The 18,115-nt window shown below is 44.4% G+C and overlaps 1 protein-coding gene across 1 annotated transcript in view; it reads right to left on the bottom strand.

Moving 5' to 3' along the window:
• ELOVL2 (ELOVL fatty acid elongase 2) overlaps positions 1–18,115 on the bottom strand; it is a 93,135-nt gene that overhangs the window by 27,615 nt on the left and 47,405 nt on the right. Inside the window, exon 3 of the mRNA XM_038388180.2 lies at positions 15,529–15,716. Coding sequence (XP_038244108.1) covers positions 15,529–15,716 — 188 coding nt within the window. The remainder of the gene's footprint in view (positions 1–15,528; positions 15,717–18,115) is intronic.

Genomic DNA, 18,115 nt, shown 5'->3' with positions numbered 1-18,115 from the left:
ATCTTGATATTTGCCTAGTGTTACAATAGGCTACATAAAAGGCACTAGCAAAGTCAATACAAACTAAAATGTCATACAGACAAAATGAGAAAGGAAGCAATATTTCAGTAATAGTGTGCTGTGACATGTTTGTATTTTTGTCTGATTTTGTAAGCAAGTAATTTTTAAGTGAGGTGAAACTTGGTATGCAAAACATATCAGACTCCTGAAAGGGGTACAGTAGTCTGGAAAGGTTGAGAACCCCTGTTCTAGATCATATCATGCTCTTGTGTCTCCAGCTGCTTGGTTCTGGCCTAAAGTTTCAACTTAGCATCACCAAGCAATCTTCCCACCCCCATGTCCAATTTCAGCTGCACTGTCCATGTCACGGAGGTCAGCCTTTTTTAATAGCCAGCAGCTTGGAGTGAAAATTGGTTGTGAGTGCCTTAATCACTATTAAAAACTCTTTCATTTTGGCTTTGGTATCAGTGATGATCTCTTCATTCTGTTTTTTAGGTAGCCTGCCAGCCATCTTGTCTCCTTCAGGGAATGGACAAGAAGCCTCCTCAGCTATGGACTGTCATTCTGCTTGGTGACATAGTTTTTAAGACTGGGACTCCTTTTGGGGAGTACCTAATAGATCCTTTCTGGATCTTTTAAAAGTTTGGATGGCATGTATGGTGGGTGAGGGGGAAGTGGGCTGAATCTGCAGCTGCTCATACAGAGCAGGGGGTTCAATTAACCCTCCCACCCAGGATTATATTTATTTGACTTATCTTATGTGCCTTGGTATCCTCCTATGGGACGTGCCCAATGTTACAAAGTGAGTCAGCAGCAGACCAGGTGTCTTCACTCCACCACTAGACCTACTCTTTTCCTTCCTGTGTAGCTGAAGCCACACATTAATATTACTCCTGCCTGTTTAAAAAGAGTAATTGTGTTGTTACAGTTTGAAGTTAGGTCTGTCAGTACAGACTCACTGTTAAGGCAGGTCAAGCCATGCTGGAGACTGATGCTGAAATTTCTCCACGGGCTGAATGCTAGAATAAGCAACAAAGTAACTACTGGAGTTTAATACATCATCGGATCCCCCTTGATGGGATTACAGCCACATAATCACAACTTTCTCATGCATTATCCTCTAATACTAGATTAGAAGAGAGAGAATCACATGTTAATTACTGAACTACACAACTTGTGATTTTTATATGGACTTTAACACTGGATTTCTAGACCGAAAGGGTTGCTTTTAGCTGTGAAAGTAAGAAGTGGAACACCTTGCAAGCCTCCCATGCTTGGCTTCGCAAGCACATATCCAACAGCCTTAGATTCATAGATATTAAGGTCAGAAGGGACCATTATGATCATCTAGTCTGACCTCCTGCACAATCCAGGCCACAGAATCTCACCCACCCACTCCTGCGGTAAACCTCTCACCTATGTCTGAGCTATTGAAGTCCTCAAATCATGGTTTAAAGACAAGTTGCTTCCCCTGGCCCAGAACATAAGGAGAGGAGAGAGGCATTGCATCCAAGCATAATAATTACTGGGCCTCCCATCAGATGGATTCCTTATTGACTACTGACTCCAGATTCCATCTCCAGCACAAGCTTTCTTGTTTTCCTTGCTACAGCCCCTCTAAAAGCCCGGGCTCCTGCAGCATGTTCTCAGCTGTGATTATGAGCTAGGACAGATGTTGAATTTGGCATTTACACTGCGGACAAAAGGAAGTCTCAATTAGTTTAATTTAAGATGACTTTAGCACCATTCGGCTTCCTCTGAAAAGGAGCATTATGCATATTTATATATATTTTACTTGTTAAAAAAAGTCATTAGGAAACCCATGGGGGAGGAGAAGAGTACTGGGGAAAGTGAACAGGGATAGAGAGAAAAAAGGTTGAGCAGGAGAGGGGATAGGGAGAAACAAAAAGCAGAGGAGGAGAAAAGGGAAGGGAGTCTGGGAAGAAGGGGGTGAGAAAAGAAAGCAAAAGGTGATGGGGAGGGGGAAGAGAAGCAGATAGAACAAAAGGAAAATAGAGAAGCAGGGAGACAAGAAACCCTCCCTACCAGAAGAAGCAGCTCATGCCAGTTATCAACCAGAAGTGCTGCTGTCAGATAGTCTGATCCAAATGATGGGAACTTGCAGGTGAGGAGATTCAGGACTCTAATGAATATAACTGCGATTCTTCATTGAGGAAAGTGGACACTGTCATTTTCCCTTGAGTGCTAGATCCCCCAGGCTGAGCTAGCTGGTATCACCACACTGTCTCTAACTCCAGGTCTGGATTAAGCAGGCACAGAAGACTGCTGTCTATTGTGACAAAGTTCCTGCTCCACCTTGGTGGGTCTTGCGCTTATTGGCAGATTTGCTCGCCTTGGAGCTTCACGGCAGCCCTCAGCTTGGCTGTTTTTCTGAACCCACAGGCCAGGTTGACTTCTCCTGTGTCTGACCAGGAGTTGAGAGGTTTGGGGGGAACCTGGGCCCACCCTCTACTCTGGGTTCCAGCCCAGGGCCCTGTGGAATGCAGCTATCTAGAGTGCCTCCTGGAACAGCTGTGCAACAGCTACAACTCCCTGGGCTACTTCCCCATGGCCTCCTCCCAACACCTTCTTTATCCTCACCACAGGACCTTCCTCTTGGTGTCTGATAATGCTTGTACTCCTCAGTCCTCCAACAGTACATGTTCTCACTCTCAGCTCCTAGTGCCTCTTGCTCCCAGCTCCTCACATGCACACCACAAACTGAAGTGAGCTCCTTTTTAAAACCCAGGTGCCCTGATTAGCCTGCCTTAATTGGTTCTAGCAGCTTCCTGATTGGCTGCAGGTATTCTAATCAGCCTGTCTTAATTGTCTCCAGAAGGTTCCTGATTGTTCTGGAACCTTCGCTGTCACCTTACCCAGGAAAAAGGGACCTACTTAGCCTGGGGCTAATATATCTGCCTTCTATTACTCTCCTATAGCCATCTGGCACGACCTTGTCACATATTTCTTCCCCCCCCCTGCCCCCGCTCAACACTACGGGGTTGGGCAACTTGGGATGTCAGGCAGTGTACTCGTGACAAGCCATCTGCATTGCCATGGTGGCTTTCAGCCCAGTGTTGTATGGTGAATTGGAAAGGCTGTAGGGCCAGGAACCATCTGGTCACCCTTACATTCTTCTCTTTATTTCACTGCATGCACTGGAGGGTTGCATGGTTGGTCACGAGGGTAAACTGTTGTACCAGAAGGTAACAACGTAGTGTTTCCATGGCCAATTTAACCGCTAGGCACTCTTTCAACCACGGCATACTTCTGCTCTCTCGGGAGGAGTTTCCTGCTGAGGTAGAGGATTGGGTGTTCTTCATCTCTGACCATCTGTGATAGGACAGCTCCCAATCCTACTTCAGATGCATCTGTTTGTAAAATAAATTCTTTGTTGAAGTCTGGGGCTATAAGCACGAGGTTACTGCAGAGGGCTGTCTGTAGATCCATGAATGCTTTCTCTGCGGCATCTGTCCACTTCACCATGTCTGGACCCTGGGCTTTTATCAGGTCTGTCGGGACTCGCTCTGGTAGCAAAATGGGGAATAAATCATCGGTAGTACCCCACCACACCCAGGAATGCCTGGACCTGCTTTTTCCGATTTGGCCAAGTCCAATTTTGGATAGCCTCTAGTTTGTTTAGTTGGGGCTTGACCACACCCCTTCCTACAATGTAGCCAAGGTATTTAGCCTCAGCTAGCCCTATAGCACACTTGGCTGGGTTGGCTGTGAGGCCAGCCTGTCTTAGCATGTCCAGAACCGCTTCCACCTTTCCTAAGTGGGTTTCCCAGTCGGGGGTGTGAATAATCACATCATCCAGGTATGCCGCTGCATAACTGGTATGGGGCCGTAGGAGCTTGTCCATAAGATGCTGGAAGGTGGCAGGTGCCCCATGCAGTCCAAAAGAAAGAACAGTATATTGAAACAGACCCTCTGGTGTAGAGAGTGCCATCTTTTCTTTCGCATCTTTGGCAAGGGGAATCTGCCAGTATCCCTTTGTTAAGTCAAGGGTGGTCCAAAATCAGGCATTGCCCAAGTGGTCAACTAACTCATCGAAATGGGGTATGCATCGAATTTGGATATCTCGTTCAGCCGGCGAAAGTCATTACAAAACCTAGTGATGCCATCAGGTTTGGGCACCAACACAATCGGGCTTGACTACTGACTGTGGGACTCTTCAATGACTCCCAGCTCCAACATCCTTTTTACCTCTGCCTTGATCTCCTCCCTTTTTGCTGCTGGGACCCGATAGGGCCTTAAAGTTACCTTTGCCCCAGGGTCTGTGATAATGTGGTGATATGCTTCAGTGGTCCGGCCTGGTTTGGTTGAAAACACGTCCTGGTATTGGTTGATCATCTCAGTTACCACCTCCTTCTGGTTTGGTGTCAGATCAGTGGATATCTATTTCCCTGGATCGGGGTCTCTTGGGCCACTACACACGCCTCTCGTTGGTGCCAAGGCTTTAAGAGGTTAATGTGATAAATTTGTTCTTGTTTCTGGTGTCCTGGCTGCCACACCTTGTAGGTTACTTCCCCCATGGGTTCAACCACCTCATAGGGCCCCTGCCATTGGGCCAAAAGCTTGCTCTCTGCCGTGGGTACCAACACCATCACCCAATCCCCTGGTTGGAACTGTTGGACTTTTGCCAATTAGGTGGCGATTGTAATGGGTTTGCTGGGCCTCCTGCACCTTTTCCAAATGTTCCCGTACAATAGGGGTGACCCGGGCTATCCGTTCTCGCATCTGCAACACGTGGTCAATTATATTTCTCCCCTCGTTGGGTTCCTCTTCCCAGATTTCTTTCGCAATATCTAGTATACCATGGGGGTGGCATCCATATAATAACTCAAAGGGGGAAAAGCCAGTTGAGGCCTGAGGTACCTCCTGGCTTGCAAACATAAGGTAGGGTAGTAGGGTGTCCCAATCCTTCCTGTCTCAACTTACCACTTTCCTTATCATTGCCTTGAGGGTTCAGTTAAACCCTTCTATCAGCCCATCGGTCTGCGGATGATAGACTGAAGTTCTCAGGGTATGTATATGGAGCAGCGTACAGAGGTCCTTCATTAGCTTCGACATAAATGGGGTACCTTGGTCTGTTTATCTCCTTTGGTAGCCCTATTCGGGCAAAGATCCCCACCAACTCTTTAGCTATCATTTTAGAAGCCGTGTTCAGCAGGGAGACTGCTTCTGGGTAGCGAGTGGCATAATCCAGAATGGCAAGTATAGCATGGGGCCACCAATATGTCTTCTCCAGGGGTCCCACTAGATCCATGGCTATTCGCTCGAAGGGGACCTCTGTGATGGGAAGGGGTACTAAAGGTGCCCTCAAGTGGGGATGAGGACTGTGCAGTTGACACTCCGGGCAGGACGCACAGTACCTCCGCACTTCTTCATGTACTCCCAGGCCAGAAGAATCATCACAGGACCCGTGCCAGGGTCTTCGCTACCCCCAAATGCCCCCCAGAAAGATGACTATGGGCCAGACTTAATACAGCATTCTGGTGTTTTTGAGGTACTAGGATCGGCTGTCCTTCTGCCCCTGTACTGGTGCAACCTGGTAGAGATTCTTCTTCGTTATGAAGTAGGGTCCTGGTCCCTGGGTTTTCCCTTCCACGGGGACCCCTTCTATTTCTGTCACCTCCTTCCTAATGTTGTCGTACCTTGGGTCTTCAGCCTGGTCCCGTCCAAAATTTCCTCTCCCGGGGCTAATCTGCCCAAGATCTAGGGGGCCAGTCTCTGTTGCCTCTACTGGTTCAGAGGCGTTAGGGTGTGGGTCTGACTCGGGTGCTTCTCCCTCCTGGGTGGCCTCCTTTTCAGCTGCTTGGGTCCACCTATCTACGAGAGCGACCCTCTGGCTTTGGGCCAGTATTCGGGTTCCCAAGGCCTTAGCTGCCCTTCTTTCCCTTTTCGTCTTTCTACGCTGGCTGGGAGTGGAGAAGAAATCTGGGGATATTTCAGAGAAGGTTGGGTGTTGACAATCTACTATGGATGCCTCACTACTTTCAGGGCTTCCCCCTTTCTCCAATTCCCCTACCGGGAGTAAGTCTCCAAACCCTGGAAAGTCCCTCCCTATGAGCATTGGGTATGGGAGTTTAGGGACTACACCTGCTGCTACCTGAGTAGTGTTCCCCTGAATCTTGACTTTTACTGGGATGGTGGGGTAATAACCAACTGTCCCATGAACGCATGTTATCCCCGTACGCTTAGCCCACAGCAGCTGAATACGCTTCACGAGCTTCCCTGAGACAAGCGTGATAGCACTCCCCGAATCAACCAGTGCTGTGGTCTCTACCCCATTTAGCTTCACTGGTCTCGTGTACATATGTGGGGTTAGTGAGACCCCCACAAGGTGGATTAGGGAGCATGGGTCTGCCCAGTTCCCCAGGTTACACTGCATAGGCTCCTTGGCATTGGGACACTGTGCAGCTATGTGTCCCCACTCCCTGCAGGCATAACATCTGTATGGAGCCCTAGGCATTCCCCGGTCTCTTGGTTTGGGTAGTCTAACATCATGATCCTCTTCCCCCTCAGTACTCCGACTCTTTGTGGCTACTGGTGGGCCTTCAGCCCCTCTCTTTTTCCACCTGGGTTCTTCTCGTGGCCCAGTCACCTGAGCTTTAGGGCTTGGTGCTGCTAGTTTAACTCGGGATGCTTCTTCCTTAAATGGTCGGGTCAGCTCCCTCGCCGTCCTTCGCCTTTCTACCAGCGCGACAACCTCGTCGTAGATGGAGGGTTTGTTCTGGCTTACCCAGGCGCGAAGGTCTGGCGGTAGTCCTCTCATGTACCGGTCGATGACCAGAACCTCGAGTATCTTCTCCGGACTCCGGGACTCAGTTCGTAACCACTTTCTTGTGAGATGGATGAGGTCATATAATTAGGACCGTGGGGTTTTGTTTTCCTGGTACCTCCACTCATGATATCGCTGGGCCCGCACTGCTGTCGTTACCCCACATCTGGCCAGGATCTCTGCTTTCAGCTGGGGGTAGTCTGCTGCAGCTTCTTCAGGCAAATCATAGTAGGCCTTCTGGGCCTCCCCACACAGGAATGGAGTGAGAATGCCAGACTACTGTTCTCGGGGCCAAGCCTCCCGCAGGGCTGTCCTCTCAAAGCCCAGGAGGTATGCCTCTGCATCATCCTCCCGCGTCATTTTCTGCAGCCAGTTGCTGGCCCGTATGATTGGCGTCCCATCATGGCTGCGGTTCAGCTCTGTACGGGCCTTTACCTGGTTTACCAGTTCCCACAACATAGCCCAGTCTTGAGCAGCCTGGTCCATCAGCAGGCGATTAGTCTCTTGCTGCAGCCGCACTGCCTCCTGTTGGGCGGCTGCCTGGACACGGGTAGCCTCCTACTGGGCAGCTGTGGCTTGTATCAGTGCCTGCACTACCTCCTCCATTGTGGTGGAAAAAAAATAAAAATAGACCCTCTTCCCTTCCCCCCCCCTTCCAAACACTCTCCTTCTTCCACTGCACTGTGGACAGCAGATCCCACTTCCGACACCAGTTGTGACAAAGTTCCTGCTCTACCTTGGTGGGTCTTGCACTTTTATTGGCAGATTTGCTCGCCTTGGAGCTTCACAGCAGCCCTCAGCTTGGCCATTTTTCTGAACCCGCTGTCCAGGTCGACTCCTCCTGTGTCTGACCAGGAGTTGGGAGTTTTGGAGGGAACCCGGGCCCGCCCTCTACTCCGGGTTCCAGCCCAGGGCCCTGTGGAATGCAGCTGTCTAGAGTGCCTCCTGGAACAGCTCCCTGGGCTACTTCCCCATGGCCTCCTCCCAACACCTTCTTTATCCTCACCAAAGCACCTTCCCTTGGTGTCTGATAATGCTTGTACACCTCAGTCCTCCAACAGCCCACGTTCTCACTCTCAGCTCCTAGTGCCTCTTGCTCCCAGCTCCTCACACGCACACCACAAACTGAAGTGAGCTCCTTTTTAAAATCCAGGTGCCCTGATTAGCCTGCCTTAATTGATTCTAGCAGCTTCTTGATTGGCTGCAGGTGTTCTAATCAGCTTGTCTTAATTGTCTCCAGAAGATTCCTGATTGTTCTGGAACCTTCTCTATTACCTTACCTAGGGAAAAGGGACCTACTTAGCCTGGGGCTAATATATCTGTCTTCTATTACTCTCCTATAGCCATCTGGCCTGACCCTGTCATACTATACAATTGGATCTAGCAAGTAAGGTCTGAATTATCTCAGTAGGAGTACACCAAGTCTCCAGGAATTTCATACTCAGGTTGCTAGCTAGGGCTAAAGCTTGTGGTGCTGCATCATGTTACCATGCTAGCTAGATTAAAGCTAGCAGGGGTATGCCTACCCATACTATAGCCACATTGTATGCAGACATACCACAAGGTAGGAAAGTGACAGCTGGCGCATGCTGGCTCTTTGGTGAGGAAATATCTGTTTTTCTTGTCTTCTGAACAGTAGTTTCTCATATTGGTTGTTTTACATTTAAAAAAACAACAACAAAGAGCTCAGATGGTGTAGCCATCAGCTGATCAAAAACTACAGGAAAAATAGTTCAAAATGGGATATGTATTGTTCAGCATTAATCAATACTCTTGTGAGCAGTGCCTGTATACAGGGGCCTGAGACTGACTGGGCATGGAAACTGAACTACCTTCCAACCCTGAGACATAGCCTCATCAGGATGAGGTTGAGACCTGCTCGTGGGGCATGGAGGGAAGCTTGCATTTTACTAATAAGCCTCTTCAGCAGATGAACAGGGAAAAGACCTTTAATCCCTCTTTTGTGATTAAGTAAATCGTGAACAAAAAATGTATTTTATGGTCTTGATTATGCTTTGTGGGTGCAGAATTTACTTGTACAACACCTGCAGCCTTGTGTAATAAAATCTCTGCATGTCTAGATGAAAATTTACCCTATGGTATCCATGGAAGTGTGTCTATGTAGGTTGCCTATTTTTAGACGAGTCTCAAAGAATCACACTATAATCCAAGGTTTTACATAGGCAGCTGAGAAGCAGTGCAATCAGGACTTAGATTGCTGCTCATGTGTCCTGAAGACCTCAAATATTCTATTGTCAGGAGAGCTGTAAACTGTCTAGGGAGGCAACATAATGGATCAGCCTCGGATTGGGGGACACGGATTCCTGAGTTCTAATCCCGGCACTGCCACTCACTGACTGTCTGGCCTTGACAAGTTGCATAACCTTGCTGTACCTCAGTTTCCCCACATTTAAAATGAGTTAATATTGCCTTAACTAAAATGGGGGGTGGAATGAGGATTAGTTAGCTGATGTTTGCAAGTAACCTTGAAGATGTAAAGTGCTTATATGAATGTTTACATCTTCATGGTTATAGGAGCTATTCAGAGTAGCAGATCTTACATGCAACTCTCTGGTACGGGTAAAGTGATACAATTAGCTTTTCAAATGAAGAATTGCTATTTGATTTAATATCAAATCTGTCCTTGGATACCTGATACAATTCCCATTGAAATCAATAAGAGCTGGTCTGTAAATCTAATTAATTACTGTAAATTGCCTTATTGAGGAAAGGGGTAAATATCATGCTCCATCTAAAATATGGAGCTCAAAAGGTCAGTAGAAAAGACACAATCCATTTAATTTATTTCACATGGAACTGAGAGAGAGAGAGAAATAAGGACGGCATGTTCAGCTAGAACCAGGGCTTTTGAAAACAGCAAAGTCAGCCTCTGAGATCTCCTGACACAGCTCAAGAAAGAACAGCCCCTGCGAAAGGAACTGTAACCATGCAGGGTTCTTACCCCCATAGAAACATTTCTACATTTCGCATGTTGTTGTTTTGTGTTGTGTCCTCAGTGACCTTTCACTCATTATGGGAAATGATTTTAAATGCAGAATTTTGATATTTTTTCCAAATTACAAAAGATTGCTCGATTGGCTTTCTCTAGGTTTCCTCCTCCCTTTCCTGCTGCTTCTCCTCTTGCAAGACTGAATAAGGCCTTTCTGCATTAATTAAATGAGAAATTAGCAGCAGCTATGCTTAGCACACCTAGTAAGCTTTCAGTTTATGTGAACCCTGGACTCAGGCACAACTGATACAGATCTCTCTTGGCCAGGTGTTATTACCCACTTCACTACTTCCCACCTATATGTTAATCTGTCCTGTAACATGTAATGGAAAAGGGCAACTTTTCATAGGGTTTTTTAAAACCATCCTGTTGAACTTAATAAAGACATCTAGACCTTTGCTATAGAATTTTATAGGATGCTTGGGGGTTAAAACCTAGGCTAGAGATGTCAAATACTCACAACTTCAATTAAAGACAATAGCAGCTGTAGCTGCTCAGCACTTCTGACAATCATAGAATCATAGAATCATAGAATATCAGGGTTGGAAGGGACCCCAGAAGGTCATCTAGTCCAACCCCCTGCTCAAAGCAGGACCAAGTCCCAGTTAAATCATCCTAGCCAGGGCTTTGTCAAGCCTGACCTTAAAAACCTCTAAGGAAGGAGATTCTACCACCTCCCTAGGTAACGCATTCCAGTGTTTCACCACCCTCTTAGTGAAAAAGTTTTTCCTAATATCCAATCTAAACCTCCCCCATTGCAACTTGAGACCATTACTCCTCGTTCTGTCATCTGCTACCATTGAGAACAGTCTAGAGCCATCCTCTTTGAAACCCCCTTTCAGGTAGTTGAAAGCAGCTATCAAATCCCCCCTCATTCTTCTCTTCTGCAGACTAAACAATCCCAGCTCCCTCAGCCTCTCCTCATAAGTCAATCAGACCCCTATTGGATATTAGCCTTCTCCAAATTCTATAGGACTATAGGACTGTCGGTAACTTTTGTACAGCCCCATTGATTTTATCCCTATTAAATTATATAGGACTCTTCCATAAGGCTCTGATATTATAAAGTTCCAAGTACTATCAACTCCCATTTCAGTCAGTAGTGCTCAGCAGCTTGCAAGATTGGGTCCTCACACAAAGAATTGCAGTGATTTAATGCAGACTGGAATTTTCCTTTTTGTGGCAATGGGACCTCCATTTCCCTTTCCTCAAACCACTCTAGAGTCAGTGAAAGCTGCTTTGGTCACTTGCTGTGGGGAAGGGATGGCCTCTCATTACTAATAAAAGGTTTCACCTATTTCAGGCTCAGTGCACTTCCACCGAGATCTGAATTCTGATCTCTAGCACTGTGTTTTCACTAAAGTGCCAGGAGAGCCTGCATGGGGTCTTTTATACAGTAAAACCTCACAGATTTGCCCTCTTCTTAATTTTCCAGTATTAAAAATGCTGTCCCTCCGCCCTGCTTCTCAGCAAAGATTTAACAGGCTAGGTGGAGTAGAGGCCTCTTTATTCTTGCAAAATTTATTACAGCATGTTATGAAGAAAATAGTTAAAATTTCAGCTACCAAAATAAATGAACAAAATATATTTTGTGATGCAGTGTCCCTTTTTTGTTTTTATTTATCTTGTTCACTATTGTGCCAAATTCAAATATTTTAATGGGTTTTCTGCTCATTAGTACCAATTTGTGAGGTGCCATTGTAATTCCAAAGTTTGCTTGCAAAGACCAATACAATCCCACTAATAAGGCTTATGACTTGACTGCAATATCATGATTGTTCTGTCTCTGCTTTGCCTCTATTGGGTAAAGTAATTGAAAAAGTGGTTAGGAGGCAACTCCTGGTGCTATTGGGAATCCTCAGATTGTCTTGATACCTGTCAGTCTGGGTTCAAGCTTGTCTGTAATACTGAACCTGCTGGTTCATGACCTCCTTGTAGAGAGGGTGCTCATAGTGCTGCTTTTAACTATACTGGCAACCTTTTATCTTGACTTAATTGTGAAAATTGGCAAGACGTGATAGGCTTGCTCAGGTGTGTTTTTGTTCTTTCCTCTCAGATAGATCCCAAGAGGCTATGTTAACTGTTACTCTGAGGACAGGGTTCTCACGTATGGTGGTCTAGTCTATTACCTCCCCTCACTTAAGTCACATGGCTCACTGGAGCAGATGAACTAATAAGTGTATGAAGCCACAGGGTAGATAAGCAGCCTGAGCTGCAATGCCAGCCATATACTGATGACACACCTCTCTGCTCTACACGTCTTCTTGATTTGACCCAGGTGGTGCAGTGTCTTGATTTTCTCAGTGCCTGAACAAGATAGGATGTGGATAAGAGCCTGCTGGATGAGGTTAAATCTAAACAGGAGAGAGATGGCACTGACTGCTGAGGGAAACAACGCAAGAATTTGGTAGATTTCATGGCTGCTCCCATTGTTAAGGGAATCTAGCTTCCAATTATTAAAATCACAGTTCAGGATTCTGTTTTGAGCTTCCAGGGCTACTGGAGTCCCAAATGTTGTCTGTAGTCAAAAGTGTCTTTGTTACTGTCTTTACGTAGCATGAGAATTGTAACAGTTTCTTTCTGATGTGAATTTTGCTGGAGTTATCTATGTCCAGTGCAACGCTCGGGGACTTGACTGCTTAATGGGATTTTCCAGAGACAGCATGTTACTGCAGTGCTCCCCAGATTGCTCTGGCAGGCTATTTGTTTCTGGGTACAATTTAGGATGCTGGTTAGCATTGGGCAGAGGTTTTGCATTTTGGTTCTCTACCATTACCACCACTGCCCCTGAAAAAAATCTTTCCATCAGCGTTTGGATTTTTCTTCAAAAATAAAAATCTTTTGGGAAGAAAAAAATAAGCCAAGTGTTAGTGAAGTGATGAAATTCGGACTGTGAGCCAGATATTCAAGCTGGGTTACGAGCCTTGTGCACCACTCAGCAAGCACCTCGGAGCCATAATCCAGCTGCAAAGGCCCAGCACAGAATTCTCCTGTTGGAGGGAAGCTGCCTCTGTTGCATCTCTGTGCCCTCTCCATCTGGAGTAGGGAGAAGGGACAGGTAGGGAGGGCACAGAGATGCAACAGTGAAGCTGCTTCTGGCATAGTATTTGTGAAGGACCCTATGGCAGTGACACAACTCAGAAGTGGCCAGTGGGGCCACACTGAGAGGCATTGGGACAGGATTGGCTAGAAGGTATGGGAAATGATTTAAGGGGTGTCCTCAAACAGATCCATAACAGATGTAGAACATGGAACGGTGAGCTCTGTCACTGTAATTAATGAACAGTAGAAATCGTGTGTGTGAACGGGACACAAAAGCTGATGATGAGCCATGGGTTGTGGAAGTGAGGCCTGGCTGAATAATCAGAAGGGCATTGACAAATTAGTTTTGTGTACAGCAAAACAATCTTCAGAAGGTGAAAGATCAGGCAACCTAAAGGAAGTCTGTGCAATGCATTTACAGCACAGATACGTGCACTTCATCTGTATAACTTGCACCTACTAAGTTTTGATATATTCAGCTGCTCAGTGGAGGGCTGAGCCTGCCCGTAGGCACAAGAGAGCAGGGTTCTGCTTTTTCTGTGTAATATGCTGCATTTTCTTTGAACCTTACTATTTGGATAACGTTCTGTGTGCTTCCACCACAAATTAAATGTTAACCCTGAAGTGTTACAACAATTTGGCTCCTTAATAAAAGTATAGAAACCAAACCATCCAGTAAGGGGGGTTGTGCTCATTTCTCCTATGTTTTGGGCTTGATCCTGCATTCCTCAAGCACCCAGAGGAATTGCTGAAGCCTGTGTGAATTCTGAATGGGATGAGACTCTTCATGTGGGATTAGCTCCTTGTGTGTCTGCACAAGCCAGAACTGAGCCCATAGTTTTGATCAGGCAAATTGCCTCTTGTTAAGATAAAAAGAAATTAATTACCTTAAAACTTGAAGGTTTTCATGAGGGCCCTGTTTGACTTCTGAGCAAAGCAATGTTTTGCCATTCTGTTGAGAGAACAGTCAGTATTTGTTTTTCTCTTGTCGATGACTCAATCCTGGTGCCCTACGTGACACTGGGAAGCCTGGAATGCTGCGAGGGTAGTCTGAACAAGGCCTGGAATGTCATCTAGCACCTCCCAGAGGTCACTCCAAAAACAAGCACATAATTCAGCCTGCTTGTCTCATCGGGCTGGGTTATTTACCAAACAAACATAGGAGGATTATTTTTAGCATGCTAAAGCTAAGGTCTAGTAACTGGAATTATCCATAACAATTAACTAGTCGGAAACCCAACACATCTTAAATGCGGGATAGTTTAGAACTGTGGTTACCAAATGACACCAGTTTTGTTACTTCAGACTTATGACCCTTCTCCTATTCTCTATCTTTCTGATGAGCTCAGGGCATAGTGTTTCTGCAGGGGCCACTATGCTGCTGTTGCCATTTCTCATCAGTTGCACATGTTGTAACCGGCAAGGGAGGATGAGTTGCTCAAAATCTATCTTATTGCTCACCCAGTAGTGTCTGTTATGGGCACAAGCCTGAGCAAGCCAGAGTCAGCAGTAGGTGCTAAAGCCAAGATCTTAATTTGTTCAACTGACAGATGGTTGGGAATGGAACCACACATGTTACTATGAAGTTTTCTAAACCAGTGTAGTTTTCTAAAAGGGATCAGAGTGAACATGGATGCAAGAATGCAAGGCTATATTTTCTCTAAACATCACCTAAATGGGGGAGTAAATGCCCTTGTAGATCAGGCTTACTTGGGTTCTATCCCTAGTTCTGCCACAAACTTCCTGTGAGACTCTAGGCAAGTCATTTAATCCGTAAAATAAGAAAACTAATGCTACTTCACAGAGCTGGTTGAATTATTCACTTTGACTAAATCATCAGACAAATTGAACCCTCTTTTTCTGTTCATTAATAGCTTATAATTTCTGAGAGTGTATTCTTTACTGATAAGTAGTCAATGAACAGTCAGCCTAGGGGTTCCCAAACTCTCACAGCAAGCTGAACTTTTGCTTTTCGTAGCATATGATTGGATGCTAGAACCCTGTTAAACAGGAGTGTAAACAAATGACAGTGAATAGCAAATAATGAATGATAGCACATACTCTACTACATAAATCTGTTCAGTCACATGCAATTATCGGTATTTGAACAAATAGCCGTTCCAGAGATGTACATGCAAATAAAAAAAAACCCAATTCACAGGAATTAGAGACACACAGTGAGTGAGGTAATATTTTTTTTATTGGGCCAACTTCTGTTGGTCAGAGAGACAAGCTTTCAAGCTCTCTCAACAACAGAAGTTGATCCAATAAAAGATATTACCTCACCTACCTTGTCCCTCTAATATCCTGGGACCAACATAGTACAACTGCATTGCATAATTCATGGAAATGTTCACAAACGATGAACAAAAAGGCACAGACATAGTTGAACAGAGCAGTCACTGAAAATTCAAATGCATATTTGCAAACTTTCTGTTTTAGCAGAAATTGACTAACTCTAGGTGTGAGGCATATCTTAATGATGATTTTGAGATCCATGGCTAGAAGGTGCTATACGAGTCAAATTATTATATAGTCTCACAGATCAATCGTTAAACTGGCTGAAAGAGGTTGCAATTTGAAATCCCAGATTACTTTGGAAGTATGTTTTACTAAAATATTTCTGTGGTGAAAAATGACTTGGTACTTGGCCTTCTCGGATGTGGTGCTACATTTTAAAAAAACTTACCTCTATGAGCATGTACAAGGAAAGCACTGTAACTCCAAGGTTATACACAATGAGATGACCCCTGAGAGAGAATGCAGACCTGTTCTTCATAAACTTGGTACCCAGCCATATGGAAAGTAGATATACTACAGTAAGGAAAAATGTGGGTAGGTAAGAATCCAACAGGAACCATCCTCTGACCCTGGAATCTGAACAGAAACAAATGCAGTGAGCAATTAAAAATGGCTTGCTCAGTACTGCTAAAAGGAGGCTGCCCATATTCAGAAGCGTGTCTGCTAAAGGCACAATTGGGAATGCGCCAAGACTTGCCTAATCTCTGTCATATCCTAGGACCAATATGGCTACTATAACATTGCAAATGACCTGAGGTAACGTTCCAAAGGATATGCTATGTACGGTAATGGATTGACAAATGCTCTATTCATTTCAACATAGATCTGTAGTTAAAATTTAAATACAAAATGAAAATTAAATTAAATACCAAATCATAGTCTGTTCAATGGACAAATAGCCTGCATTTTTAATAGTATTATACACGCAAAAATGCACATTTGAAAAACTATTACTTCACAGACAGTAGCAACTTTCTTCATTTTTATTACACGTTTGTTATTTATTTACTTACTGGAGGGCTTTTGAATAGGGGAAAACTTTCAAACACATTAAATCTATTCATTTGTCATTTCTTTTTCAGTGTTTTGCTGATTATCAAATATATTTTTTGTTTAAACCAAAGGCTTGCTCGTTCATTAGCTCACATGGTACACTTACTTGATCCTGAAATAAAGCATTCAGGCCAAATCCCGCTTGCCTTATTCACACAAGCAATCTCATTTACAGTAATAACACTTGTTTCAATAGGAAAAGAATGATCTAGCCTCGTATGCCAAATCTGCAGCATCATTCTTTTCCAGGTCAACAAAGGGATGCCAGCAGCAAAGAATTATGATTTCCCTCCTGCCAAGATCTGCAAATGGAGGGACTGAGTTTCCAGGGAAAACAATCTTACTACAGCAAAATCCCTTCAACAGCCTTTATGGGTAAATGAAATTGCTTCATCATATATGCTATTCTCTTTCAAGTCTGTCCAATTTTCCAAAAGATATTCTCTATCTAAACCATGAGTTATGGTTTAAAAAGTCATGCAGTATGCTAAAACAACCTTTAACTGCATTAGTAATCATTTGGATTTGTTTAAAAAAAAAAAAAACCCTGTGTTTCACCATTCATGTTTACTTTTTCCATTTTGCTAAATTGGACAGTAAAATACCACGCGAGTTTACGGTTTCACTTTTTCACTCTTGCAAAATACTTCAAAGCTGGGCTTGAAAACTCTTCAGGGGGATGATTAAATCAAACATTAGAGGGTTTTTTTTGGGGAGGGGGGAAGATATTGTCTAATGTTTTGTTAAAAGCATTTTTTCATCAGAAAACCTTATTTTTAACCACCAAAATTTAAATGACTTAAAACTATCCTGTTGTGAATAGCAAGCCTATGGAAATATGTGTTCTTATTGTTCCAATCACCTTCTGCCTCCCTTCCTGCTTCCCTCTTATTATTTTATATTCATTAGTTGAATTTTGTCTTAAACTAGATTGTAAGCTCTTCAAAGCACAGACTGTGTCAGCCAGATCTATTAAAGCTGGAAGACTCTGCATCTGTCTTTCCCCACCCCCAACTGGCTCCCAAGAAGCATCTTCCTTCTCACTATTGAGAGAGCTGCAGAATAAATATGCCTAAAAAGAAATGGAGCTGCACACTTTGTGATTTCCTTGCTTTTGTCAGTTCAGATCGCTCTGTGTTAGCAAGCTAGAATGCTGTTTTCTTCCTTGGAATCTGAAAATGTGTTTATGATCTCTTAGATGTGGTAATTAATAAATATCCAGCATGTCTCCTGGCACTAGCATTGTCTGTTCCAAGTCAGCATACTGTACAAAGACACAGTACCATCTATACAAGAGCATAAGAGTCTTAACAGTTAGGATGACATTGGAAAAAGTTCTGTCATTCTGGAAGATAACCAGACATATTCAAGATGATCTTGGGCCATAATTCAATGCATGGGATGGGAGTACAAACAAGAGATAAGGCATAAGAAAATAAAGTTAAACTCAAGCCGTACAAAGCTTGACAGAATGTATCCTTAGAAAAAAAAGAAAATATAATATAGATGGAGATAACACCAATCTTGCCTGCTTTGGAAGACTGATTTCTAAAGAGAGTTTACATGTGCATACAGTCTCCCGAGCAAAGGCGTTCCACAGGAGACTGTGAGAAGGTAACCAGAAACTGCCTTTGCAACTAGAGGAAAAGTAACTGGTAGATATCAGCTGATGAGCTGAGCTAAAGTGGAAAATTAGATAAGTGATGAAAGCAGCTTCTATTCTAAGCACAGAAAGCAAGTTTTCCCATTGTTGCTAAAAGAGCACAGCTCATGTTCTAACACTTTTTAATAACTGCAAAGTGACCTATGGCTGGATTATCAGGCAACTTAAACATAATTTTTAAGTCTTACTATTGGTTTTAGGTGCTCCCTCTTGAAGCTTGAAATTGAAACTTGTTTCTTTCTCCCACTGCCTCTCCTTA

The sequence above is a fragment of the Dermochelys coriacea genome, chromosome 2, assembly GCF_009764565.3.
Source record: "Dermochelys coriacea isolate rDerCor1 chromosome 2, rDerCor1.pri.v4, whole genome shotgun sequence".
NCBI classification, from domain to species: domain Eukaryota; kingdom Metazoa; phylum Chordata; order Testudines; family Dermochelyidae; genus Dermochelys; species Dermochelys coriacea.
Note: the sequence above shows the minus strand (reverse complement) of the source record. Positions and strands in the feature narration are given on the sequence as shown.